General features: G+C 58.7%; 2 protein-coding genes across 6 annotated transcripts in view; one reads left to right on the top strand and one right to left on the bottom strand.

Annotated features, from left to right (window-relative positions):
• CCND1 (cyclin D1) overlaps positions 1–8992 on the top strand; it is a 10603-nt gene extending 1611 nt beyond the window's left edge. The window contains exons 2-5 of one of the 2 annotated variants that reach the window (XM_034644999.1): positions 174–389; positions 1030–1189; positions 5035–5183; positions 7374–8992. In XM_034644999.1, coding sequence (XP_034500890.1) covers positions 174–389; positions 1030–1189; positions 5035–5183; positions 7374–7538 — 690 coding nt within the window. In that variant the 3' untranslated portion in view covers positions 7539–8992. Of the gene's footprint in view, positions 1–173; positions 390–1029; positions 1251–1318; positions 1446–5034; positions 5184–7373 lie in introns of those variants that run through there. The other variant, XM_034645000.1, reaches the window with a different exon arrangement.
• A 2121-nt stretch (positions 8993–11113) lies between these two features.
• LTO1 (LTO1 maturation factor of ABCE1) lies at positions 11114–26469 on the bottom strand. Of its 4 annotated transcripts, XM_034645003.1 has the most exons (6): positions 26338–26469; positions 24888–24993; positions 23350–23420; positions 20148–20265; positions 19727–19839; positions 18132–19215 (listed from the first exon to the last, which is right to left on the bottom strand). In XM_034645003.1, the coding sequence occupies exons 1-5, from the start codon at positions 26385–26387 to the stop codon at positions 19771–19773; spliced, it is 414 nt and encodes a 137-aa protein (XP_034500894.1). In that variant the 5' UTR covers positions 26388–26469; the 3' UTR covers positions 18132–19215; positions 19727–19770. The 4 variants fall into 4 exon arrangements, with proteins under 4 accessions (XP_034500892.1, XP_034500894.1, XP_034500893.1 ...); XM_034645002.1 differs by having other exon boundaries at positions 18132–19839; XM_034645001.1 differs by lacking the exons at positions 18132–19215; positions 19727–19839; positions 20148–20265; positions 23350–23420 and adding an exon at positions 11114–14243.
• Positions 26470–27420: the final 951 nt, after the last annotated feature.

Consider the following 27420-nt stretch of genomic DNA (forward strand, 5'->3'; position numbering starts at 1 on the left):
GGCATTGGGGACACGCGGGGGAGGGGGCGAGGCAGCGGCTGCTTCTGCCGACCCCCACTCCCGACCCGCCGCGCGCTCGGCACCCGCCGCCCGGGTGCGAGCGGGGGTGGGGGGCGCGGGGTCTCCGCGGAGGGGGCCCGGCGGCGACGGTCACGGCCCCCGTGCCCCGGCAGGTCTGCGAGGAGCAGAAGTGCGAGGAGGAGGTCTTCCCGCTGGCCATGAACTACCTGGACCGCTTCCTGTCGCTGGAGCCCGTGAAAAAGAGCCGCCTGCAGCTGCTGGGGGCCACCTGCATGTTCGTGGCCTCCAAGATGAAGGAGACTATCCCCCTGACGGCCGAAAAGCTGTGCATCTACACTGACAACTCCATCCGGCCTGACGAGCTTCTGGTAACCTGGGACCCTGGGACCCCCCCGACGCCCCTTGAGCCCCAGGACCCCGGGAGTGGGGGAGGTGCAGTAGACAGGAGGCCCCCCCCGCCGGCCGCTAATACATCCTAGGCCCCGAGGACCGGCAGCCACACGGGTGGGGTCCCTCTCGAGGAGCGGGAGGGACCCCCGCCGCCCCCCATCCTCAGCGCGCCCCACCACACACTGTCGCTCCACTCCCACCTTGGCTGCGCCCCTAGCGCGGCCGAAAAGTGGGCGGCGCGCGCCCTCTAGCGACGGTGAAGCGGGCAGCCCGCGCTGCTTACAAGGGCTCCCGTTCCAGGTGTGGGTCTCTTTTGTCCCCACTTGGGAACAGTTGGCCTTTCCTACGGCACCCCTCTCTTCTTGGACCTCTTTTGGGGTGACATGCCGTCCTCCATTCCTGGACCCCCAACATGCCCTATCCCCTTCTCTCCCGGGCCGTGTCCCACGGAGGTGGGGAGCAGCCCCTGCACCTCTCTTTATACTGTTTCACCCCACTTCCACAGCAAATGGAGCTGCTCCTGGTGAACAAACTCAAGTGGAACCTGGCCGCGATGACCCNAGAGGCGGGGAGCAGCCCCTGCACCTCTCTTTATACTGTTTCACCCCACTTCCACAGCAAATGGAGCTGCTCCTGGTGAACAAACTCAAGTGGAACCTGGCCGCGATGACCCCGCATGATTTCATTGAGCACTTCCTCTCCAAGATGCCAGTGGCCGAGGAGAGCAGACAGATCATCCGGAAGCATGCGCAGACCTTCGTCGCCCTCTGTGCCACAGGTAGGGCGTCTGGGTCCTGCTGGCCCCCGGCCCCGGCCTCCCTGGGTGCCCCTTGCCCCTGGTGGAGGAGCATCTNTCTGGGTCCTGCTGGCCCCCAGCCCCGGCCTCCCTGGGTGCCCCTTGCCCCTGGTGGAGGAGCATCTTGCCCTTTGCCTCGGTTTCCCCATCTGAGGAGCTGGTCCCCAGGCCCCTCCTGCTCTCAGAGGTGCTCCTCTATCCTTGGACTGTGTGCTGGGGCTAGGTGGAGGGTGGAGGGGGTCCCTTCCTGGGTCAGGCAGCTGAGGCTGGCCACAGCCACCACACAGTGCCTTGGGGATGGGGGTGGGTGGTCCACCAGGCTGGGGCCACTCCGTGCTGAAAGGCATTCACCTTGGCTGCCCAGCCTGCCTCCCCTACTCCCGTCCTTCCACCCCCGCCCCCCCATCACCAGTCCTTTCCCGTGTCCTCAAGGGGCCCCCTTCTGGCCTCTCCCGGGCTGGGCCACCTGCCAGGGGCGCCTACAGGGGTGGGGAGCGCCGGCCCGCAGTGCCTGTACCACGTGCTCTGGGCGGCCAGCAGCAGCCCTTGTGCGGGGGCGGCCAGCAGAAGAGCTTGGCCGCCTGAGGCCCCGCCAAGGGGTGCCTCAGGCCTTCACAGCTCAGCTGAGCCTGGGAGGGGCTTCAGAGCAGCCTGGGGTTGGGCTGCTGTGGTTGGCAGCAGGGGGCCAGCCTTCCCTCCCCCTGGCAGGGCTCTGGATGGTCCCTGGAGGCCCCTCCCTGACACTGCCCTGGCCCCGGCCCCTGGAGCGTTTCAGCACTCTGCGCAGACACCTACGCTCCCGTGGCCTCCCGTTTCCCCCAGCCCTAACCCAGACACCCTGTGACCTCTTTCCCTCTCCCTTCGATCGCACGGGCTAGGCCCAGGAGATCTGGAGAACCCTGCCTGGGGACCTATGCCCCCATCCCAGCCAGCTCTGCAGTGGGCCACCTCTGCCCCTGGTCAGGCCTCAGCTGTCACGTGTGTTTGGGGCTCAGCATGGGCAACCGGAGGGCCACACAGCATCGAAAGGGGAAGTTGGCGTCTGTCACTGCCTCCCCAGAAGCGGCAGAACCCCTAGTCTGGCATCTGCTGGCACCCTCTTGATGTTGGGGTGCTCCGATGGCTGCTATTTCTGGGTCAGGCGAGAGTCGGAAAGATTCTGCCGGCCTCCCCATCCTCCGCCTCCCACTCAAGGAGTGAACCCCTCCTCCGAGCCCTTTCAAGCGAGAGGAGTAGGGGGACACCGTCGGCCTGGATGGATCTGAGGGGTGGCAGCTCTGGCCCCTGGGGCAGGGGCAGGGAGCCTCCCACTAGCCATCCCCTCGGCCTCCAGGGACCAGCCCTGCAAGCAGGCAGGGAGGCGTTCTCTGGCTGGGGCGCCTCGGAAGAGAGAGGCCTCCGGAGACTTCCAGACAGCCTTTTATGGAGCTGAAAGTGGTTCGGAGAAACGGCAGAGTTTCCTGGAGATAATGCAAGGAACGGTTCTTGCACACCCTCCCCCCCCAGGATGGCGGGGGTGGCCTGGAGCTCCCCTCCCCCAGAACCCCAGGGAAGCGGGGTGTGTAGCCTGCGTTATGTGCCTGGCAATGTGGGGAGCAGGCCCGGCGCAGAGGCTGTAAAGGGGCTTCAGTGCTGGCTCCCCAGCTGCTATGGGTCCGTGGGCATGAGGACGCCGGGCCTCTGTCTGAGACGGGGCCCAGCAAGCAGCCCCCAGCCTGCAGGGTGCAGCCTGGGCCCAAGTCCTGGGCCTCCCTGGAGAGAAGGCGGGGGGGATGGCAGGCAGTCACCCAGCTTCTCTCATGCATTAACTCCAGGGCGGGGCCTTGCAGGGGGCAGGCAGGCCAGGAGGAGGAGGAGAGGCTCACCCGCCCACCCAGGTCCCTCGGCAAGATTGTCCAGGTCCAGATCCTCCCCTGCACGGTTCGAACGTAACTAAGATGCAGCCGTGCCCTTGGTCGCGAGGGACCTCTCGCTTTTGAGTGACGTGACGGCAGCTGAAAGCAGAAACGGGTTGGCAGAGACGGTAATGAGGCGGAGACGTGAGCAGAAGCCCCAGAAGATATTTCTGTCCTCCCCGGAGCAAGGGTCCTGCTTGATGATGCCGTTGGGGGGGGCTCTGTGCTTGCCCTGGTGCCTGCAGACTGGGGCTCCCCCATGTGTGCACACGTCCGCCACACCGCGGTTGCGTTTTGCTTCTCTGTGAACGTGTCTGTACATCCGCGTGCACTGGAGCTTGGCGGGGTGCTGCAGTGGGCTAGGTAAGCAAACGGCCAGGGCTGCTGGGACGCTGACAAGTCATAGAGGCTGATGAGTAGGTCTTAGCAAGGGTCAGCGATGCCTCCAGGGCCTTGCTCTGGCGGCGGCCCCAGGCTCTCCGCACCACGGCGGTTGGAGCAAGTGTGGGCGCTTTGGGCCTGCAGTTGGGTTCCTCCTCATTGACACACGTAAGCCCTGCACCGTGCACACGCACATGCACGCACACACTTTATCTATACGTGTGAGCCCTGCACCGTGCACACACACGTGCACGCACGCTCACCCCTCCCTGGGGAGGCAGGCTTCGGAAGCGAGCCTGCCCCCAGTACGCCATCCCCTCAGACGGGAATCTTGAGGTGCAGCCACACTGTTGCTGGGACGGCAGCAATCTGTGCAGCCCCGAGTGCCTCACGGAAAAGCTCCTCGTGCCTGGCTCCCTGCTCGCAGACTGGGCGGCACTGCTCCCGTTCAAAGGCGGAAAGAGGTGGCTGCCTCTGGAGGGATTTCTTTTTCACAGCACCCGGCAGCGGGCTCTGTCGCCCCTGCAGGGTGGCTCCCCTGCTCCCCAGCCCCCTGCCTGCTGTCTGCTCCCCCCATGCAGCCTCAGCTCTGCTGTTCCCGGGGAGGCACCCCAGGCCCATGAGGCCCCTCCCGTTCCGCTCACCCAGCCTGGTCCTGGCGCTCCACGCGCCCCACGCAAGGCAAAGGGGCTGACAAAGACGCCACGCCGGGCCCCCCTGATCAAGATGCAGAAATCGGTGGCCTCTCCCACCAAGAATTCGACACTGGGTGCCACAGAATGGCAGTCCACGGGCCCCACGTGGCCACTTAACACATCCTCCTTCCCGCTTCCCCTCCTTTTCCTGACAAGTGTGGGAGGTGCTGGGCTCAGTCTAGGAGCAAAGGCAGGGGTCCCCCCACCCTCCGTCGTCGTCGCCCTGAGCTGTGCCTCAGGGCAGAGGTGAGGTAGTGAGGGAATGCTACCCCTGCTGGGTCCCAGGAGGAAGGTAAAGTGGGGATAAGCATCCCAGGCCACCACGGGGGGCACTGCCCCCTACACACTCCTGGAGGGCCACCGTGGGGGACAGCGAGACCTGTGTGTGTGTGTGTGTGTGTGTGTCCCCCCCCCCCGCCCCGGCAGAGCGCAGACCAGGTCCCTGCAGACCTGACAGGCCGCCTCCAGTCCCTGGGTCCCAGCAGCACATCTTGTCCCTTGTAGTCTGTCACCTTTACAAGTTAGTGTGAATAAGCAGCATATCCCCAAGGCTCACGTGCAGCCATGTCCCTTCCCCAGAGGCCGTTGCGGTTTGTTTCTGCCGGTGGCTGTTTCCTCAGTTTGCTGCTTATGTTTTCAAGTGAGTGTCGCAAGCTCGGGTCGGGTGAATCCTCGGCCTGGCTTCAGCCCAGTGCTGGGTCCACCTCCCGACCGGCCCTGCAGACCCAAAGCCCAGCCGGCCGTTGGTGGGGACGCGCCCTAATGCGGAGCTGGTGTTCAGGACTACGGAGATCATGGGGTCCCGTGGAGGGTCCCCCACTCACGGCCCCCTTGCCTCTCTCCCTCTCTGCTGCAGATGTGAAGTTCATTTCCAACCCGCCCTCCATGGTGGCAGCCGGGAGTGTGGTGGCCGCCGTGCAGGGCCTGCACCTGGGAAGTTCCAACAGCTTCCTGTCCTACCACCGCCTCACTCGGTTCCTCTCCAAAGTGATTAAGTGTGATGCGGTAAGTGATCGGCCCGCTGCGCCCGCGCTAGCTCAGCAGGACCCAAAGCTGCAGGTCACAGATGGGAAACGCTGCGGCTCGTGCCGAGGCCCCCAGAGTGATGGGGGGGTGTAGGGGACCGTGTGTGGGACGGGACAGGTGCCGTGTTCAGAGGCAGGGGACCTGGCCCCAGGCTGACAGGGTGCCAGCCTCACCCCACTCTCCTGGGGCTCCTTTGGGAGGAGAAGCATCTCCCAGAACTTGCAGGCAGGCCCGGAGGGTCCTCAGGTTTCTGGCGCCCCCAGGGCTCCCAGGAGCAGGCGGGCCTCCCGGGGAGCTGTCCAGGAAGAGGGGCCACAAGGCAGGCCCATCAATGATCCATGCCCTAATGGCATGTGGAGTTGGGGCCCAGGGGGCTTTGTCCAGACCACAATGCGGATGGCTCGGCTCATAAATGGGAGCTTGAAAAGGCTCCTGTGAGGTCTGCAGATGAAACAATGGCCCGTGGAGACAACCCCGTGTTTTATGGCCCCCTTTGAGTGGCTGCTGCCATTGGAGCCCCGAGCCAGAGCTGATTGTGTCTTCTTTCTTCAAAATGCCATTGCTTTCTTGTCTTAGAGAAAGAATGGAAATCACAGTTGTGGGGGTTTGTGGCCTTTACCAAACTAGACCAGCGAGGTTGGCGGGTCAGCCCTCGGCCCCGCTGGTGTGCTGAGTGGGAACCAGTGACCACCCTGACCCCGGTCCAGGTCTGGCTCTGCTCGGGCTGCCTTCTGGTGGTCCGCCCTCGAGGGCCCCAGAGGCCCGGTGGGCCCTAGTAGCCGCCGGCCTCAGCGCACCACTGAGAGAAGGACAGCCGGGCTGTGGGCAGAAGCCCGCCCGTCCCCTGTCCGGCACTGCCAGCTGCCCAGAAGGGGCTGCGTTCTTGCTTCTCTCCCCGCTGGAAGTGGGCAGTTCCTGGAGGGGTGGGAGGGGGCTCCCCCCTCAGTCTTCGTGCTTCCTGGGCCTCCTGGAGGGGTGGGGTGTCCTGGGTGGCTGCTGGGGTCCCTCACCACCGTGCAGCTCACCCTCACCGAGGAGGACACGGCACAGACGGCTGCAGATTAGAACCCAGATCGCACCGGATGCACGGGGGAGAATTCAGTTGAGACTGAAATTTGTTAGGCTGGTTACCCAGTGACCAACGCAGCAGAGCCCCAGCGCAGAAAAGCCTCGGCCACGGAACCTTACGTGTCCTTGGGCTGCAAGCCGCGTCCCCTCTTCCCCAGAGCTGCTTCGGTCGCAAGCGTGGCTCTTCCCGGGCCGAGGCTGCAGGTCTCAGTGGCTCTGAGGAGGAAGTTAGGGCCATGTGGCCAAGGGGAGTCCCTTCCTGGATCTACTCCCTTTGGGCAGTGAACCCCCGTTTCCAGCCCCACCTGGTTGGGAGCTCAACGGCCCTTCCCCAGGTGCGTCCGTGGTTCCCCTGTTTCTAGGGGAAAGGCGCAGGTCTGTTTTGCAGGCTGGCCTAGAGACTCCACCTGGTTCTAGAATAGAAGCCCAGTGTGGCATCCCAGGGGTTGAGACGGGCCGCCTGGCACCTGTACCCCCGTGTGGGAGACTTGCTTCCATGAGACCAGGAGAGGCCCCTGGACTCCCAAGATTCCTCTGGGGCGTCGAGACCTCGGGGACAGCGCCGGGCCAGGCCAGTGCATTCTCTCAGGGTGCAGGCCAAGCGGGCGAGGACGGAGGGGGATAAAGGGTCCCGGCTGCCCCCAGCCCACCCAACATTCACTCTCAGTCATGCACGGCCTAACGCTTTTGACGGCCATTCATCACGGAAGGCTGGGCTCACCGCGAGGGCTGACACGGCGGAGGTCAAGTCCGAAAAGCAGGGCTCAGGGGGCCTCAGGGCGGGCCTCGGGGCAGGCCCGGGGGGGGCAGCAGGCAGGTGGGCAAGGGCGTCCTCGTGCTCGGAAGACGGCCAGCAGCCCTGTGGCGTGCGCGGGGCCTTTGGTCCCCAGTAGGGCTGTGTGCGCCTCGGGCGGGGCGGGGGCGGGGCATGCGGGTCGGTCCTGGGGTTTGGGCTGTGGCTCCACGTTTTCCGTCACCCGATTTGGGGAAGGCAGTGCTTTCGATGAGGCTCGCTTCCCCCAAAACGGCCCAGGTGCTGGCGTGGGGGGAGGGCCCGGCCTGCAGGCGTCCATCTGAGGACCCCGTCTCCCGTCCGGCCAGGACTGTCTCCGGGCGTGCCAGGAGCAGATCGAAGCCCTGCTGGAGTCCAGCCTGCGCCAGGCCCAGCAGCAGAGCCTGGACCCCAAGGCCGCCGAGGAGGAGGAGGAGGAGGAGGAGGCCGACCTGGCCTGCACGCCCACCGACGTGCGAGACGTGAACATTTGAGGGGGTGCGCACGCGGCGCGGGAGGGGCCGGCCCGGGTGCTCCCCTGACAGGACCGCGCTCCTCGCCAGGACCGGTCACCACCAGAAGGGAAAAGCTTCCTTCTCCTTTACTGTCGGTTTTTTTCCTTTGCTCTTTTCTCCCTTCCGTCTCTGACTTCAGCAAAAGAAAAAAAAAGTACCCGAAAAAAAACTGTCTTTAAAAAAAAAAAAAAGGAGAGGAAAAAAAATAGTATTTGCATAACCCTGAGCTGGGGGGTGGGGGGAGGTTTGCTACAAAAATAGAGGACGTGATACCCCATAATCAACTAGGTTTTCTGTGGATCGTTCGTGTCTCTGTGTTGTAAGGCTAGGCATTCACACAAGGAACGAGCGTGCAGGGGAGGGTTAGGGTTGATTCTTTATGTGTTTAAAACAAAACAAAACAAAACAAAAAAAGCATAAAAACACTTGAAAAACCAGAAAAAAGCCAGCCAACCATGTTTGGAGTAGAGGAGGGTTTTTGGTAGAAACGCGTCCCGAGGAGGCGGCCGGAAGGCGGTCCTAGGTAGCCCGCGTGTCGCCTGCCCGCGCATGTAGTCACTTTATCAGCCCTTCGCGCGCGTGTTCCTTTATTCCGTAGGTAGGCGTGTAACCCTTCACCTCCGGGGCTGATGTAACCGCAGTTAGCGTAGCGTAGAGCTCCGCGTGGTCGCGCGCTGACCCTCTTTCCGCCGGCGGCGCCACGCTCACGGAAGGCCAGCTCCGATCCCGGCCCGCGCAGCCGGAGCGGCGTCATATATTCTATTTTTATAATCTTCCTATTTTTGTAGTTGCCTGTTGATGAGATAGATGCTGGTTTCCCACCCCCACAGACCTGCAGCCTGCTCACATCCAGGTGAAATCCATGGCTCCTTTTTTTTTTTTTTTTTTTCCTTCTCAATATTCTAGAACCATTCCATTTCAAAGCACTTTCAATCCAGTGGTATAGGGAATCTCTCTTGTTTCTGTTGTGTGTGGAGGGCGGGGTGGGGGGGGCAGTTTCTTAATGGAATGGTTTGGGAATATTCATGTCCTTGAGTGCAGACAGGATGGCGAGGCAAGTGCATGTCACTTAGGGAGTTAGCGGGAGGGGATGTTCTTGAAGGCGAGCTTCTGGTCAGGAAGTGCGTTCTTACGTCGCCAGGGCGATGCGTTCCTTTCTCTGTAGAACAGTGGAAGTCCGGGAGTCCTTGGTGCCAGCTGGTGTTCGAAAGCGTAGGGGGCCTTTAAAGGTTGACCTAGAGAACGCGTAGTTTAAGGGTTAGGAAGGTTTTTAAACACTAAAATATATAATTTATAGTTAAGGCTAAAAAGAATATTTATTGCAGAGGATGTCTGTAAGGCCAGTATGATTTATAAAGTAATGCAATCTCCCCTGGATGTACACCCCACATACTCACACACACGCACTCACACACACACACACACACACACACACACATGCTTTTCTGCCTTTGATGTTGCAGGTTTCGTAGTTTGTCAAATTAGGTCCTTTTTCATAGGAGAGAGAAAAAGATCCTGAGAAAACACGAAGAGCATGGATTTGGCCGAGTCAGCCCATACTCAGTGTTGCCCTAAATGGGAAGCCCATCTGAGAGGCCTCAGAGTTCCACAGAAAAGGAGGGTACTCGGAACAAGTGCAGCCCCAACGTATTCTTGTCCCGTCCCCTCCTTCTGAAAAAAAAAGCTTAGCAACCAATAGACAATTTGCACATCTTGGTTTTGTACCTTTTCGTAATGACTACGTGGTAGGGGGAGTCGAAGGTGGCGAGAGCACAGGGCTGGAGGTTGGGGGGGGTGCAGGGGGCGTGGGCGGTAGCGGAGGGCCGACGGCGGGACCCCGCGGCGGGCAGGCTGCACCTCGGTTTCCTGATTCGCTGCTACCGATGACTTCCCAGCACAGTTTGGAAACAGATCTCACTTCGCTTTTCTGTGTCTCTTTCACATTGTTTTGCTGCTATTGGAGGATCAGTTGTTTTTGTTTTTGTTTTACGATGTCATACTGCCATGTTCTAGTTTTAATTTTCTCATAGAAAAATGTATTAAGGATGCCTTTTTTTTTTGTAGATTTTTTTTTTTTATGTGATCAATTTTGACTTAATGTGATTTACTGCTCTATTCCAAAAAGGTTCCTGTTTCACGATACCTCATGCTTCTCTTAGCCATGTGCAGACCAGGCGGTCAGGCTCCATCTGACCCGCGGCCTCCTGCTCCGGCAGACACGCGGACCGGGATCCCGAAATGGGCCCGGCGGGGTGGGCTCCGGGCCATGGTCGTGCACGCAGCCCAGCGGCCCCGGGGCCGTGACTGCCGCCTTCTCCCTGCGCCTGTGATGCTGGGCTGCCCACCTGACCTGGGACGTGCCACCATGTTAGCTTTGACAGCCGTATCGTTCTTGACGTGTAGCTACGAAAGCTGCATTATTATATTATTATTATTGTAACAAGTGTGTCGTCACGTGCCACCGCGGTGCTGTGCTGCAGGACTCAGTCACTCGGGATGAGTGGAGTCGCCTCTGGACTTGGGGAAAGTGCCGGTGTCACCTCTGTGCGTACGTGCCCGTGTTCTGTCCCCTTCATTGCCACGGCACGCTCGTTCAACAAAGACTCCGGATCTCAGTGAGGCCCGCTGACAGTGCCGCGTGCCCGACTCGCCTAGCACGCTGCCAAACCAAAAGGATTTGCACCACGGGCGGCCCCTGCCCGGCTGGGTCAGCCTGGGTGCTCGCTGGCCACCGGCCCCGGCCCGCCCCGCCCCTGCAGGAACACCGCTTCTGCTTACCTCAACCGTTCTGGCTGCAGCATCTCTGTCTGAACCAAACGGGGTCCTTGAGGGACGGTCTGTCCTCGTGGGGGGGGTGGGGGGTGAACGTGGTGTGCGCTCGAAGGCCAAAGGCCGGGGGCAGGTCTGGGGAGCACGGCGGAGTCTGTCCTGTGACCAGCAAGGCTGTGAGGGTCTCTGGTGGGTGGGCACTTCGGGTCTGTGTGTTTTGGTTGCACACTGTGGCACACATGTAACCGGCACGTTTCCAGCAGAAGACAGAAGACGAACGTGAAAAGTCTAGAAATAAAATTGGTGAACCCCCAGTGTAGTGCATGGTTGTTTCCTGGGGCGGGCAGGGAGCCAGGGTACAGGGTTCCTGGGCGGGGGGATGGCAGGCGGGCAGGGCCTCCCGCCTCGGCCCTGCCAGCGTGTGGGGCCACGCCCTCCTGATCTGTGCACCGCGGGGTGTTTGCCCATACCCGGGACTCCCCCCACCAGATGACAGGACGGTCTCCGTTACCACAACCCACGACGGATCCTGACATGGCCGGAGGTCCCCGGGTGATCCGGAGGGAGTCTGTGAAGCTCTCAGCTGGGGGGACATCGGGGAGGGGGGCTAGAAAGAGGTCGGGACCTCTTGCATTGGCAGCTCCCAGCCCACGTCTCCCCAGCACCCCCACAAGGCTATTTGCAGATAGGAAAATAACCTTTCGCTAACCCTCCCCTGGCGCAAACTTGCTATTTGTTCTCGGTGAATCACTGCCCCGGTCCCGAGGCACCCCCAGCTCAGGGAGGACACCAGAGCGTGTGTTTGGGCTTCGGCCCGGTGGCCTTTCACACGGACCCAGTGACCTGGGAGGCCTGTGGACACCTGTGACGTCCGCCTGGACTTCAGATGCACGTGGCCAGCCTCGTTTCCAGCCCGACGTGGGGAGTGGACAGGGAAGGCGCCAGCAGGCCTCAGGGTCGGCTCCTTGGGGCCTGGGCTTCTTCCCAGAGTCTGGGGCCCCCAGTGTGTCCTCACTCCCCGGACTGTCAGATGGTGAGTGCTCAGGAGGGAAGCCAAGGATATCACTCCTTGTCAGGTCAATTCGCCGTGGCCTTTATGAGGCTCCTGCTGTATACCAGCCTTGCCCCTTAGGGTGCCCCTCCTCCCAGCGGGAAGCCTCCAGATGTGCTACGCACCGGAGCGTCTGGAGCAGGTGGGTGCGGCGGGACCGGGACTGCTGGCTTCCCCACAGCCGCCCCGTGCCGGGCAGGTGCACGCTTGGGGCTCTGAAAGGGCCTCTGACACAGCAGACTAAGAGGCAGTCAGAGCCAGGGGAGGCACCCAGCCCCAGGGGCAGGCCAGGGGTATCCTGAGGAGTGGTTTCTGGGAGGAGAGGTAACAATCTCACTGCATCAGGTTCAAGCAGAAATCAGGGTGAGCAAATGGGGGAGCCAGGCCTGCAGAGCCCTTCCGCGGGTTCCGTGAAAAGGCAGAGGCGCAGATGGGGGGCGGGGCGGAGGCCTGGTGCAGAGCAGTGCAGGGGGAGGAGGGTTCTGGAGTCCCCCATGTCCTGCCTCGGGTCTTGGAAGACCCCAGGAAAGGACTCTGTAGACCTTCCCTGGCAAACCACCCACCCTGTCCCCTGGTGGGAGGTCTGGCTGCCCCAAGCATCTGCCTAAGGTAAGAGCCAGCCTTTGAGGGACTTCTGAGACCAAGTCGCCCCCTGCTGCCCCTCTCCCAAGCTGGAAAGCCTGTCCTTGCTGGGCCCCACCGCCTCACCTGGGGCCTGCCCTACCTCCCAGCCACCTGTGCCCAAGCCCTCTGGGCTTCTAGCTCCTTCCAGCTCCATCCAAGGTCCTGAGACCTGAGCCAGCTCTCCCCTTCACCCGTCTACCCCCTGTCTGAAGTGCCCTCCCCTTCTCCCCCGGCGGGGGGCTGCAGGTGTTCCCTCCCCTGGCCCCGGCAGGTGGCTCTGGGAGGTCTAGGAATCATGATACCTGGGTGTTCCATGATATCTGGGCTATGAGCCCTTGAGGACAGATGCCTCGCTGGTCCTTCTCTGCAGCCCTAGTCCCAGCCTGGAAAATGGTAGGTGCTCAGAAGTGGGAGCGGGAGCAGAACGGAAAGGGCAGCAGGTGGGGGCCCACTGGCCAGGCCCAGCTTGTTTTGTGAGCTGCAGAGGTACGGCCCTGCCTGACCCAGGGTGCGGCGGGCAGACCCCCGCATCATGAGGACACGGTGCGGAGCTGGAAGGCGAGTCAGGTCTGCAGCAGTGGGCACTGCTGGGGTCCTAGGGGCCATGGCCACAGCCACCGCGTCAGGCTCCCAGAGCTCATCTGAGCCCAGTGCCCCCGGGGGCCTCCTGGAAGCCTCGATGCCCGCGCATCTTGGCTCTGCATTTGGTGGGGGGCGACGGTCACACCACAGGCCACTCCCAGCAGCGGGCACCGCAGCATGGGCTCGAGAGGGCACACATGTTCCCCGGGGACTGGCGGCGTGAAGCGTGCGCCCCACACGCTGGACAGGCCTCTGCAGCACACAGGGCTCTGTCATCCCAGGAATGCCTTTGATCAGGAGTTTATGCAGAGGGGGCCGCAGCCTGGGGCTTCTAATCCGTTCCCACAGCCCCCTGGCCTGCCGCCCCCAGCCCTGAGCCACACTGAGGCCCGGGGCAGACAATAGCCAGCGGACGGTGGGCGGGCAGCTCCAGCCTGGGCCTTGGGGCCCACATCCGGGGCATTGTCACCGCCACTCACAGGGTCACGCAAGGAGGGTGGGGGAGAGGAATACGGAGCCCTGCTGTGGGGGCCTCAGTCGGCCTTGAGCCTCTCGGAGAAGGCCGGGGCCACGAATCCTTTCCATTTTCGGCTACGGGCAGTGGAGACGGGAGGCTGTCTCCACATGACCTCCCTCTGAGCTAAGCGTCCCGGCCCCTGGTCCCCGGTCGCCGGAGCGTGGCCGGCCGGTGCTCCTTGCCCTGGTCCAGCACAGGGGAATCACAGCTTCCGCTCACTGAGCACAAACGGCAGAGCAGGCAGGGTGCTTAGGGCCCAACACAGTCCCTCCCTAGATCCTGAAACAACCTGGTGAGGGGACCCTATGTTCTCACAGCTACAATCGCCGCCTTCTCAACCAAGGGCGGGCAGTGTCTACAGAAAGGGTCAGAGTGAGGGCCCGAGGCTCTGCTGACCACCAGCTCTCTGCCCCGCTCAACTGCGCCCTGGGCAAAAGCAGCCACGGGTGACAGTAAATGGATGAGCTCGGCCGCGTGCCCGTCGGGCCTTGTGTGCCCAAATGGGCAGTGGGCTGCTCGGGGGCCGAGGGTGGCGGCTTTCAGCCTCCTGCCGCAGAGGTGGAAACCAGGGCCCAGAGAGGGGCAGTAACTGGGCCAGGATCACACAGCCAGGACACGGACCAAACCGGACCCAGGGCCAGATCTGTGTCTCTGGAGCCTGTGCTCCTGTCGGCATGGCTGCTTGCCCCTCTCCGCCCCTCAGCCCCCCACCCAGCTCCTGCTCTGTCTTTCCCTCAAATAGATAAAATCTTGAAAAACAATTTTTTTTTAATTTAATAAACAAACAAGTAAAATGTACGAAGCCTTCAAGTGGCTCTTTTCACCCAAAGGCCAGCGCCTGCACTTGGGGCCCAGCTGTGCCAGGAGGCCCAGGGGTCGAGGTCAGGTCCCCCAATATCCAAGGCTTCAAGTCAGCAGTCCCTGAAGTCAGGCCAGTGTCTCGGTTGGTGGGCCTGGAGAAGGACAGCCAGGCGCACTGGTGGTGGAGGTGTGAGGCAGCCGGTCGTCGTGTCGAAAGCTCACACACACTTACAGGCACGCAGTACACAAGGTGTTTGGAGGAAAAGCCCCAGGGGTTGGATCTCGGCTCCGCCACCTTCCGGCTGTGTGTCTTTCCCTCTCTGAGCCTCGGCTTTCTCATCTGAAAAATGGGGATAATTGTGTCTACGAGAACAGAGGCTCGGAGGAGGGCAGGGTGTTGTCTGCACCTTGCTCAGACTCTGTGACCTGGCCTAGCCCAGAACAGGGGCTTAGAAACCTCAGTTCAGGGGCGCCTGGGTGGCACAGTGGTTAAGCGTCTGCCTTCAGCTCAGGGCGTGATCCCGGCGTTGTGGGATCGAGCCCCACATCAGGCTCCTCCGCTATGAGCCTGCTTCTTCCTCTCCCACTCCCCCTGCTTGTGTTCCCTCTCTCGCTGGCTGTCNTGTCCCTATCTCTGTCAAAAAAAAAAAAAAAAAAAAAAAAAAAAAAACTTAAGAAACCTCAGTTCAGTGAGTGCTTTGGGGGGCGAGGGCTCCAAGGTCCGAGTGTGTGTGCTCCTTAGCACAGTGCCGGACACACGGTCACTACTCCGTAAAGGCCATCATCACCCCATGCATCATCCGGGTGTGGTAGGAAAGGCCCCAAAACCCAGCAGCCCTCCGGGTGGCAGCAACAAGCGGACCAGTTCTCGTTCTCTGTGCCAGCCCCAATCTCCTGCCCAGTGCTGGCCGCTCTGCTCTGCGGCTTGGGTGAGAATGACCCCAACCCCAGCTCCAGGACAGGCGCTGACGGGTCAAACCCAACAGCACATCCGCCCCCCAGGGGTGTGGGGTTGAAGGGTGGCAGGCTCAAGGGTGAATGTGAAATCTAACAGAGCCAATGAGACATGGAGACATTTTCTGAGGCTTCTGAAAGACAGCCTCCCCCTCTCCTCCTCAGGACTCCCGGGACTGGTGTGGCTCTTCCACAACCCCGGGGGGCTGCTGCGGGCCACGGGGTGCTCTGAGCTTGAGGCCAGTCCTGCGGCAGAGCAGAAAGAAAGTACCAGCTCTCCAGACAGCTGCTGGATCAAGCCTCTCCTGAAGCTTGAGATCCCTTTTGTTCCAGGAGGCAATTACAGTCCTTCGGTATGGGCTTCATGTCATTTGGCTTTCAAAGATTCTTAACTATGACAATTTACATGTGTTTTCTACCTTTCCCAGATTTAACAATATAATCCCCAATATAAACGATGGGGCTGAGTTCTGGAGGCTGGAAGTCTGAAATCAAGGTGTGAGCAGGGCCACACCCTCCAGCGCTGGTCAGCACCCCCTCCGGCTGGTAGCTGCATTGCTCCGATCTCGGCCCTGCCTTCGCACGGCACCCCCTCCCCATGTGTCTCCTCTCCTTACGCGGACAGTCACACTCCCCCATTCGAGTATGACCCGTCTTAACTTATGCCTGAATCACATCGGCAAAGACTACTTCTGAATGAGGTCGTACTCACAGGTACCAGGGGCTAGCAAAGCGGCGTGGCTTTTTTTTTTGGGGGGGGGGTAACAACTCAACTGGAAACAGGCGAATCTGAGCTCTCAAGCTGGGGGGCGGGTTCAGTGAGCACCCCGCCATTCTAGGGGCACTCCCCCACTAGAAACAGATGCTCAGTGAATCCTTGTAGAAAGGGTGGAACCAACACGTCACTAAGGCTTCAGTGAGCGAGCATTTCCAGGGCCCTGTGCTCCCCGGCGCCTCACTCGAGCAGTGGAAACGGGGTCAGGCTTGCGTATCGCCCAAGACGGACCTCTAGCCCTGCCACCCAAGGCCCAGCTGACCTGCTACAGGGCCCCAGACAGACACGGCCAAAGCGCTGAATCCACACGGGCCCCAGAGGGACAGACCAGCAAAGGCCTTGATGCCAGGGGAGGAGGTTTTATTCAGAAAGGAGGCAGAAGTCCCCGAAGAGTTAGGCGTGACTTTCCTTCTCGGACAAGGAACCTGCAAAGCCCCAGCTGGGCCACTTGATCGCACGGACTTGGACTTGCCATCCAACCTTCCGTGGCAGGGCCCTCAACTACAGGGCTCCTGTCCTATAGGAATTGGACACCGTGCCCATTTGTCTCTGGTCAACCGTCCCTGCTTGGTGACTTCAGTTTCCGGAGTCAAAGACCAGCTTCTCACTTCATTCATTCAGGACTGGGATTACTGTAGGAATGAGGATGACCTCACAGGGTAATTAGTTTCCAATCTCTCCAGATTACACTGCTGTGAGAGGCATGGTCTGTGGGGCTGAGGTCAAAGGAAAGCTCACAAAGCAGTAGGGAGGGTGAAGGGCACTTCCTCTAGGAAGCCCTCCCTGCCCACCTTCTCCTTCCCTTATTCTGAACACCCCACTTACAGGCTCTCCAAGTGCCTCCAAATCCTTTTCTCACCTTGGGTGGAGAAAAAGCATGGTGAATATGAAACAGAAAGTGAACTGTGGCCCCTTCCTAGGACGGTTCGGCCTGTGCACAGGCATTGCCCTTGGTCCCGACTCACATTCCAGAATTCGATGAAGCAGCTCCAGGGGAAACGTTTTCTCCTGAGTCCTAGGTCAGCGTTCTTTCCCAGCAGCTGCTGGGGGGTGGCTGCTACGGGCTGAGCTGTGTCCCCCCAATTCCGACATGGAAATCCTGACCCCCAGCACCGCAGAACGTGGCTGCATGTGCAGACAGGGTCTTTAAAGAGGTGATCAAGGTAACATGAGGTCACTGGGGTGGGCCCTGATCCAGCAGGACACAGAGACACACGGAGGGACGACCCCATGAGGACACAGGGAAAGCACGCCCGTCCACACACGAGGAGAGAGGCCTCAGGAAGCCTGCCTTGCCCGCGCCTGCATCCCGGGCTTTGGCCTGCAGGACTGGGGGGCAGTGCTTGTCTGTTGGGTGAGCCTCAGTCTGGGGTGTCTGCTACGGTGGCCTGCGTGGACGAACAGTGGCACAGAATACACTGGGAGTTTCCAACGGGAGGAGGGAGCAGGCCAAAGCCTTGGGAAACCGATGTTTTTGTTCCATCAGAAAGGAACAAATCCCACACCGCAGAGCTCCCAAACTCAAAGCCAATCTGGACAAAGGTCAACATCCACGAGAAGCAGGTGCACAGGACGGGCCTGGGATGGGGGAGAGCACACAGGATACCTTGCCCGCGAACGACGGAAACCTCCCCCAAACAGCCTTGAACTAGCAGGACATTCATCAGCTCATGTAACGTGAAGTCCGAAAGCACAGCTCAGGGGCTGGCTGTCAGCTGCGGGAAGCCACCAGGGCCAGGTTCTCTCCAGCGCTCCGCTACACGTGCCCAGGTGCGGCTTCGTCCGGAGCCAGGTGTCAGCCGCCTGTAGTAACCCCAGGTGTCACTTCCACGGGACAAGTGATTCCAGCACACAACTTCCAAAACAGATATGCTCTCTCTTCAGAGTGATACCACCTTTCCCAGAGGCCCCCCAAAGACTTCCATCCACTACCATCTCCTCGGCCAAAAGGAGCCATGCTCAGGCCTGAGCTCGTCACCGCAGATGCCATCACTTGGGACAGAGCAAAGGAAGCGCTGAGGTGGCCTGTTGGTGCCGTAATCAGGGTCTGTCAGAGGCGACCAAAGGTTCCTGGAGACCAAGTCCAGGCGGGCACACAGAGGTCAAGCCCAGTGTCCGGAGGAGAGTTCTGAAGGAGCTCAGTGAGGCAGCTCCACGACCCGTGGCTGCCCGCAGCTCACACAAACCCTGGGAACAGGACAGGCCAAGAATGGGGGACAGAGAGGGAGTCTGGCGCAGGAGGGATCCGTTGCAACTGCTGACAGGTGGCTGGGCCAGGGTCCTTGAGGAGGAATGGACCCCTGCTCGAACATCACGGAGCACCGCTCTCTCACAGGACCCATGTCTACCACACATTCTGATGAGACGCGTGGACAGAAATGCAAGAGAAAGCAGCAGCGTGGCCCACTCCACGCGCCCGCCCTCGGACCTTGATCCCAGGTAACTTGGAGTAAGGAATGAATTTGCTGGGTATCACGTTATAAATGCTCCCAGACAGCCTTCTGCTTTAAAATGAGCTATTTATTTTTCTCTCCATTTGTAAAAGTAATACACCACCACAACACAGACCTTAGAAAACACAACAATCCACCAAGGAAATCCACCACAGCCGCCCCCTCCTCACCCCCCGGCCCATCCCACCCGCGAGGGATGCCCGCCGCTGGCCTTTGAGGCCGCAGGATCCAACCAGGGGGTCGGCGCCGTCAGCAGCCGTAAGCACACCAGCTCCCGGGAACTCCGGGGCCGAGACGAGGGCCGTGCTCGGGGATGCACACGTCGGAGGCAGCGCGCCAAGACCAAGCCCCAGTCTCTTCCTCAGCACACTGGCCAGGGCAACCCAACGAGAGGGAAGCAAACCCCCACACCCCGCTCATGCGGGCTGTCCGCACCACCGGCCTGGGCAACACAGCAGCAACTGCTCAGGCGTTCCAGAATGATGTCAAGAATGTTAAAAACTGGAACAGATTCACAGTTACGCCTTTATTCATCTCACACGTGACTTTCAGACACACTGCCTCGGACAGGAGCAGGCAGGATCTGCCAGCAACATGGAGGGTGCCCCCCGGAGGGTGTGCACAGGGACGGGCAGAGAGACACCCAAGGATCACGGCGGGAACCACGTGCCCCATCCATCCATAGCTCCCTGTGGATACAGACGCCTGCAAAGTACAGGCAGAAGAGAACTCGGGGTACAGCAGATACGCAGTGCCCTCAACGCAAGGCTCCCTTAACTCTGCAGCGGTAACGGCAGCCCAACATGTAGTCTTTGGCCTAAAGTATTTCCCCCCTTAGCCATGTGAATGCTGCAAAGCCCCACCCCCACCCGGAGACAGTACGAGGAGCGCATCCAGGATCCCTCTGAAGCCCCTCTCAGCCAGATGCCATGTCAGCTGGCCAGTGACTCCCTGTGGCTCCACAGAGCACAGTGGGGACCCATGCACCCTGGGCCTGACAGCAGCGAGCAACTCCGTGGCTGTGAGCTCACATTCCAGAGCAGGCAGCACATAACGGCAGTGACACGGTGGTGACAGGTGGGCGGAGGATCGGAGTCCGAGCTCGTCCCCACGGGTCTCGGTCTCCTCATCTGTAAAGTGGGAACACTGAAGGGATTACACAGAACAGGGGAACCCATCACCCAGCGCCAGCACGTCCTCGGGGTCAGTGAATGGCAGTCCTGGCACACCGCCCACCAACTCATGTCACCTCAACCCAGGCGCTCTCAGTTTCTAAAAAACTATTCCACTAAGCGCCGAGTCCAGGCTCAGGGGTCGGGGTAACCCTAGCCAGAGCCACCCCCAGTCTAGAACCAGCCAGGCCCGCCCAGCTGGAGAGGACCACCGGCCAGCGACCCTGGATCGGGAGCGAGTGGCCTCATGAGGGCTCTGGCAGGGACTCACTCAGACTGCAAAGCAGACAGGGCCCAACAAAGGCTGGGCCTGTGTGGAGGGGCCACGGGGGGGGGGCACCCAGGCAACACAGGCAGCCCCCAGGGAGAAGGAAGCCCTTTCACCGGCCACACTGGAGCGCTCCCCACAGAACAATGAATACTCCATCATTGTTTTGCCTTGAATCACATTTTTAAACACTTAACATACGGACATCTGTTCCTGGATGTTTCGTCTTTGTTCATCTGTCATCCTCAAAATGAAAGTCCGGAACCTTCCGCACTAATTTTAAAGTCCGGCTGAACATTTAGTAAAGAACAAAGCTGAAAACACAAAAGAAAAAAGATGAATTTTTTAAAATCTTATTTATTTCTACTCACAAACTAGGACAAAACCTTCTACCTGCAGCTTTTCGTGTCTACGACACCAACCCCTAAAGGAGCTCTAACGACTGTTCGTTCTCTAGGCCAGCTTCGGTTTTCTCATGCAGAAACACAAAAACAACGTGCTTCTGTGGCCCACGCGCAGGGTACACGCAGCCCCGAGACCACAAGCGACGTGAGCGCCTGGGACTGTGCGTGGCTGGCTCGGAGAAAGGCTTTCCTATCACAGGGAGAGGCAGTGGACAAACCTGTTTAAATTTCCCTCTAATTTTGTCTAGGTCCTCGTGAAGTTTATCGTAAGTAGGGTCATCGTAAGGGAACTTCTGGATCATTCCAATCAATGATTCTAAGGCCTTCATCTTTTTGCTGTAAAGCAGAGAAATAAAAGCTTTTAGCCTTTTGTACACAGCGGGCTCTGCTTATGTCACGACGACGCGCATCACTTACCCGAAAGCGATGGGTGTGCTGAGCATGCCTGAGTCCAGAAGCCGGATGAGTAATTTTCTCACCTCACGCAATATTTTCCTAGCAACGTGCTCTGGCCCACACCCCGCGCTCAGCGTCAGGTGCTATCAAGCTCACGGATGCACCTGTGTTCCAGCCAGGGAGCAAGCGACCGAGGCAGCCGCCGCGACCTCCCCTAGGTCACAGACGTGGGAACAGGCAACACCAGACAAGAACAGAGCGCTGGGGCACGATCAAGCCTGCCGTGGGCCGGGGATTTTCCGGGACCCAGAAACATCACGCTCACAGCCTTGGGGAGGTCAGCGGCAGGTAGACCAGCAAGCCCCTCCCTCCAAAGGGCAGGAACCAGTGTCTGGGTCCAGTTCCCTCTCCCAGGAAGGCAAAGCTCTGCTGGGAGGCGAGAGGGCTCCAAGGCACTCGGGTATTGAACTTCTCTGTAACGTGCAGACTTAACGGCCACCTCAGGGCTTTCAAGAGAAGGAACCTCCATCAAGCCCAAAACCCAGCACAGAGCAGGTACTCAGTTAAGCTTGAAGTCTCCTTGCTTCCCCTGGACCCTGGGGACCGGGGCTCGCACCTGGGGGTGGGGAAGACCGTTCCCAGATGTGCACATCAGGGAATGCACCGTGATCCTGACTAGACCACACTGGGTCATCGGGATTTGATTAATGGGAACCCTACAGAACTCTTCCCCAGGATCAATCCAAAGCAACCAACATCGCCTAAGAACCAGCTCAGAACTGCTGTTTTTAGGTACACAAGGAAGTCTGCGGATGGCAAGTCGGTTTACGAGGACGACGACGGCTACCTCTCTGAGACAATACAAACTGTAAAAGGTCAAAGGAAGTAAGTTAAAGCAACGAAGCGCTCAGTTTCCAGGGCGATGGAAGGCAAATGCCAACATGTGGGAAACGGCTGTACTCCAGCATGATAAGAATACCACCCACTTTTAACTTGGCAAGTAGCAACTTATTCTTCTGTGGTCAGTGAAACTACTCGAAACACACCCAGCCCGTCACACTGTCAAAGTCAGTGCCTGTCAGGAGGGTGTGCCCGCTCCCGGCTGATCCACCAACCCGGACGGCGCCAGAGCTCGGGCTCCGCCATGGCCCGACGCTGCTCTGCACACGGCTCCACCCGGCTGCTGGGGGGTGGGGGAGGGGTGGCACCTCCGACTCCATCAAAAAGACACGGCCACCTGATGTAAAGCACCGTCCTCCAGTCTGAGATATTGCCTCCCGTGGCTTCTCTGGCGTTACAAGCCCCTTATTTTACTGAATGATAACGCAGATCGGGCTCTTCCCTAACTTGGAACATGAAGCCTTCGACCATTACTTAAAAATCAGCCTACCATAAAAATGCAAAACACTGACAACAGCTCTACGAGACAGGCTTCCACGCTGTGTTCTAAGGAGACCGCGAGCTGCGCTGGTGGGGGCGGCCGCCAGGTGCCGGACGGCTTCCACCAGCCCCGAGCCCTGGCCTGGGTCCTCCTCTAGCTGGGACAGACGGGGCGCGTGGCTTTAAGAAATGAGGGAGGCCCCTGCTCGGGGGCCAGGGTGGCAGCCCCTGGGTGTGAGACCCTCCAGCCACCATGCGGCTCTCCTGCAGGAGCCAGCCCGAGTCAGTGGACAGGGGGAGGCTGAGGGAGAGCTCCAAGAACCGCCTATGCTCGTCCTCTCACAGACTGGCCGGGGCAGAGAGCCAAGCTCAGCTTTGACTGCCACCCAGTGGCGCCCCAAGTTGCCAAATGCCAACCTGACAGCTCTCTCAGTCCTCAGAGGACCGTCCCCACCCTGGGTACGCCTCGGCTCCCGTACACATCTGGTCCCCTGCCAGCGACTTGTGCCAATGGAGCGGCCCAGGGACATGATCGAGGTAGGGCAGGCCATCTCAGCATCACTCACAATCAGCTGCGAGCACCCCTGTCCTCGAATATGGAGGCGCCCAAATGCTAGAAATTCAAAATATTTCAAATAAGACGACCAGTCACTGGGACAGGGGAGTGCCACCTTCCCTGCTGTCATCCACTCTCCTCTCGGGCCCTCCCAGGCCAGGTGAAGCCAGCAGACATCAGAGCGAGGCAGAACCCCAGCCAAAGCGGACTCTGGGCTCCCAGGAGCAGCGCGACACCAGGCCATGTGTGCCTTTCACTTCAGGCTTCGTTCCCAGCTTAAGAATGAAGACAGATGTGCCCCAGGATCCCTGGGGCTTCAGCAGGTAGCACATGGCGAAAACAGTCTAAAAAGACTACAAACGATCCAAAAAATAGCTAGCATTTACTCAGCGCCCCCAAGAACCAGACACGTGTCACACACACACCGACTTCTCTCACCAGCACACCTAGCTGGGTGCATGAAAAACCTAGCGACAACACAGCCACCACTTCTGATCCCAGTCACACCAAGCCCACTGCAGTGTTTACTAGAAGCTCCGGGGAAGATGAACGAGAAGATAAAATCCACTCCAACATTATTTTACTGGCAGGGGATCTAAAATCCACTTGGTGTTCTGATGCCTGCAGGGAAAAGGCAGAGGGCTCCAGGGAGGCTTGACAAGTAATAACACATGTTCGCCAGACACGGAAAATGAGCTCTGTGCTATTTACAATTTCCTGTGACTATCGTGACCATATTGAAGTTTGGTCTATTTTCTCCATGTGACAGATGAGGAATCTGAGGCACGAACTGTCCAAAGTCAGAGTAAGCTATGGAACCGCACTCCTGCTCCACACAGTGAAAAAGAAAGAAGTCTTAGGGGCGCCTGGGTGGCACGGCGGTTAAGCATCTGCCTTCGGCTCAGGGCATGATCCCGGCGTTGTGGGATCGAGCCCCACATCAGGCTCTTCCGCTTTGAGCCTGCTTCTTCCTCTCCCACTCCCCCTGCTTGTGTTCCCTCTCTCACTAGCTGTCTCTATCTCTGTCAAATAAATAAATAAAATCTTTTAAAAAAAAAAAAAAAAAAGAAAGAAGTCTTAAACTTTACCTGTCTTTCTCAGTGGCACAACTGTGCAGGAGACATCTCCAGGTGAAAGCAAAGCCTTGATAGCACCCAATCTGTGAATTTACAAAACAGTTCAGAGAGGTGCTAATAAGCAACAAGCTACATTGTATCTAATTATCAAGCTCTCGAAACTGAAGTGGGACGAAAGGCAGTGGTGCTTCCCATGCCGCGGTTCTGGGAGCACCTGCTGGGCATCAGACCACAGGACTCAGGTGGCCAAGCCTTCGGCAGGGCGGCGGCCACCTCCCAGAAGTTCCCGCTGGCCCTGCTCCTGGCCCTGCGTGTCCCGTGTGGCCCCCTCTCATGCAGCGGGATGGCCCGCATAGACAGAACACAGGAAGGGCAGTGCATGGCTTCTGAATTTAGGCATAGCGGACATCACTCCCGCCTTGCTGTCTTGATCACTGGCTCAACTGTCGTGAAGCCACTCAAACAGCCCTACTTTGCAGTCCACGTGGCAAGAGCAGCTGTGTGACTGAGCCATCTCAGAAGTGGCTCTCCCAGCCCCAGGGGAGCCTACACATGGCTGAAGGCCTGACTCCAGCCAGCACTGTGCAGCCCGGAGCCGGAACCACCCAGTTCAGCTGCTCCTGGACTCCTGCCCCTTGGGATGCGTGTGAGATAACTGGATGTCAGAGACGCCCCCAGTTTGCGGTGACCCGCTCTGCAGCAGCAGACATCTACTGCAGTCCCGACTGCCACAGGCTCTGACATTCAGAGCTGGTCCTCCGTAGTGAGGGCCCATTGAGGGCAAAGGGAAGAGAAGACGACTATGGCTTTCAGAGGACTTCAGTGGGAACGAGTGACACAGGGTAAAGACTGAGGTGGCTGGAGCACTGTGATACGCCGGCATAAACTGAGGTGACCGAGGACCGGCTTTCTCATTCCCCAGACCGCACCACTTCGTTCCCTCTAGGCAGGCACACCTCAGAGGGATGCGGGTTCGGTTCCAGACCACCGCGACAGACGAACTGCTCGGCTTCCCGGCACATATGAAGGTTAAGTTTACACTACACTGTGTTCGAAGCGGGTACAACAGCAGTACGTCCACACAACAACGTACGTACCTCGGGTAAAAAATGCTTTATTGCTAAAAAACACTTAACCATCATCGGACTCTCGGCGAGTCATAACCACCGATCACCAAAGTGAATATAACAATAATGAAAAGGATTGAAACAAGCAAAAATTACTGAAGTGTGACACAGAGACAAGAAGTGAGCAAATGCTGCTGGAACAATGGTGCTGACAGGCCTGCCCGGCACGGGGGTGCAGAGACCTTCCAGCCATAAAAATCACAGTGTCTGTGGAGCGCACGGAGATGAGGCGGGCTTGCACGGCAACATGCTCTGTCGGTCTGGACGAAGACTGTCGCTCCAGCAACTTCCTCCAGTCCACAGCCATCTATCTAAGGAGGCCTCAAGTTCCGGCTCTACCATACTGATCACCACAGCAAATTATAAACTACGAGTGAAAAGGACACATTTCTAAAAATGGGGGGGGGGGGTCCCTCCACTTACCTCAGATCCAATTTTGGCTCCATGTAACGTGCCATACTGTCTTCCTTCGATGATACCCAAACTGTTGCCTTCTTCATAGCCTTCCTGATATCCTTCCCCGTGAAACCTGTGATGGAGAAGCAAGCTTGCTCAAAGAAACAGGAGAAAGAGTGTTTTTCCTGGAAAAAATTTTCTCTCCCATATTACCCAGACTCGGCAAGACAAGACACGGTAGAGTAGAAATAGTACCAAATTTAAGTCAGAAAACATAGGTCACAACCCCAGGTCTACCCCTCAGTCTCTGCTGGCAAATCACCACACCTCATGAAGCCCACTCTGCCTCTTCTACAAGGAGGGGGTGGCCAAATTCGTGAATCCCAAACCTGGTAAGATACCAGAAAAACATGGGAAAGTTTTAAAGATACAAATTCGAGGGCCTCAGCCCCGATACTCAGGAAGTCTGGAGGAAGGCCCAGGAATCCACTTTTTGAAACCTCCAGTTTGCAGCGACTCCAGTCTGCAGCCAAGTTAGTGGGGCAAAGTTCTGTGAGTCTAGCCTACACGACTGTGTCAAGTGCTTCAACACGCTCCGCCATATACACAGGGCTTTCCATCACAACTCAGTACACTAGCAGGGAGAAATGCCATCAGATCACCACAAAATATAGGAAGGCAGTGGTGCCCGGAATATAGTAACGGCTGGGACTTTGAGGGCTCAACAGTGGGAGTGGGACCATTCTAACCTGCAGTCACCAAACACAGAAGTCTGCTGGAGCCCCCTGTAAGGTAGTGTATGCCCCCACTTATTGGCTGTGTGACCCTGGGGAGTGATCCTGCCTCCTCATCTGTAAAACAGGCTGGATAATAGGATCTAACTCACAAAGAGGGCTTAAACAGTTAACCGGGATACAACACTGAGCTCACTGCTGGGTTCACACAAAGCTCTAAATAAATATCAGCGGCTGATGGTTAAATGTTCGCTCTCTTTCACGAATGATGTCTATTGATGTCTCAAGTGGGCCGGGCACTGGAAGATGGCCACAAAGCAACTCGTGGGTCGCCACCGTCACAGCCCTAGGCACTCCCCAGGGGCTCTAGAGGGAGAGGGATGACGTCTGACACATTTATCAGCATGTCCATGAATGCTGCCGTATGTCCCATCAGTACGGAACAAGGAAAAGGGGCAGCGCCCAGATGGCAAAGGTCCGTCCCACCCAAGTACGGGGCGTCCCCGGAGGAAGGCAGTCATCAGGCCGAGCAGATGCTTGGGGCCGCCCCGAACCGGGAGGCGGGTCGGGGGAACAGCTGGGCACGTGGCGAGCCGCCGAAGAGTAAAGCAGCGGCCACAGCACCTCGGCCCCACACGTGTCCGCGACCCCAGGGCGCCCCCCACCCGACGCCCGCGGCTCACCAGGCCCCGCTGCCTCCAAAGCGAGAGAAGACGCCGGCCCCGCCCCGCCCTGCCACCCACCTCTCGTCCGCCATCACGATGGCGTCGAACATATCTTGACTCCCCGCCATGGCGGCTCCCGGCCCGGCCCGCCCTGCCTCTCGAGCTCCGCAGCCCCACGAAGGCACCGCCACCCGCGAGGATCGGGTACCCACTCACCGCTTCTGCGGAGGCGAGGCCACTTCCGGGGGCGGCGGCGCGGGGCAGGCCGGGTAAGGACGGCGAGCGGGAGGGCCCAGCCGGCGCCGCGGGGCTCGGACGCATGCGCGCCAGGGGCGGGGCCCGCGAAGCCGNTGCCGAGGGAAAAAAAAAAAAAAAAAAAAGGCTTAAAAGTCTAGGTGGGACGTCCCGGTGAGCGTGCCGGTGCAGTTTATCCACAAGAAGAGCCGTGGAGGAAATCACGAAGGGAAAGCCAATATATTTTACTACGTGAAAAATGCAAACTCGTGCACGCCCAAAGTGGTGATAACATTAAAAGCCAAGGAACGATCCGGAGGTGTGTTTGTCCTAAATGTTCCCAACTAAGGGAATAATGTGTCTGGTTTATAAAGAACTTACTAAAAAGGATAAACAATCGGTGCATCCTAACAGGGGCGAAGAGATGGGCCAAAGGCTTGAGTGCGAATTCACTGGTCAGGCAGGCAGAGGGAAGAAGCGGGTGTCTGTGCCCGTGACCTCGGAACGTCACCTCCAGGACTTGCTCTGATGTTGGCTGCAGCACCGTCTGCCCATGCACCCCGAGGACTCCAGCAGCCGCCAAAAATCATGTTTGAGGCAAAAGTGAAGCCATGCAAAATGTTCCCAATGTTCAAAGGGGAAAAAAAAAGTTTACATATCCTCCAATTCCAACTACATTAAACAATTACACCAAAATGTCCACAGTGACTAGATCCAGATTTTGGAATTACATTATTTTTTAAATGTCCTCTTTTGTATTTTTTTCTGAGCAGTCCGTGTTTGCACAGTGAGCGTAAGGTACTCTTGGAGCATAAAAAAGCCCCATAAAATAGTTTTTTTCAGAAGATGAAATTAAATAGACTTTGTATATTTTGTTCAATGAGTATCTTTTCGTTTTTAGGTGGGGTTTTTTTTTCGTCACCAAAT

This window comes from Ailuropoda melanoleuca, chromosome 16 (assembly GCF_002007445.2).
Source record: "Ailuropoda melanoleuca isolate Jingjing chromosome 16, ASM200744v2, whole genome shotgun sequence".
Taxonomy (NCBI): Eukaryota; Metazoa; Chordata; class Mammalia; order Carnivora; family Ursidae; genus Ailuropoda; species Ailuropoda melanoleuca.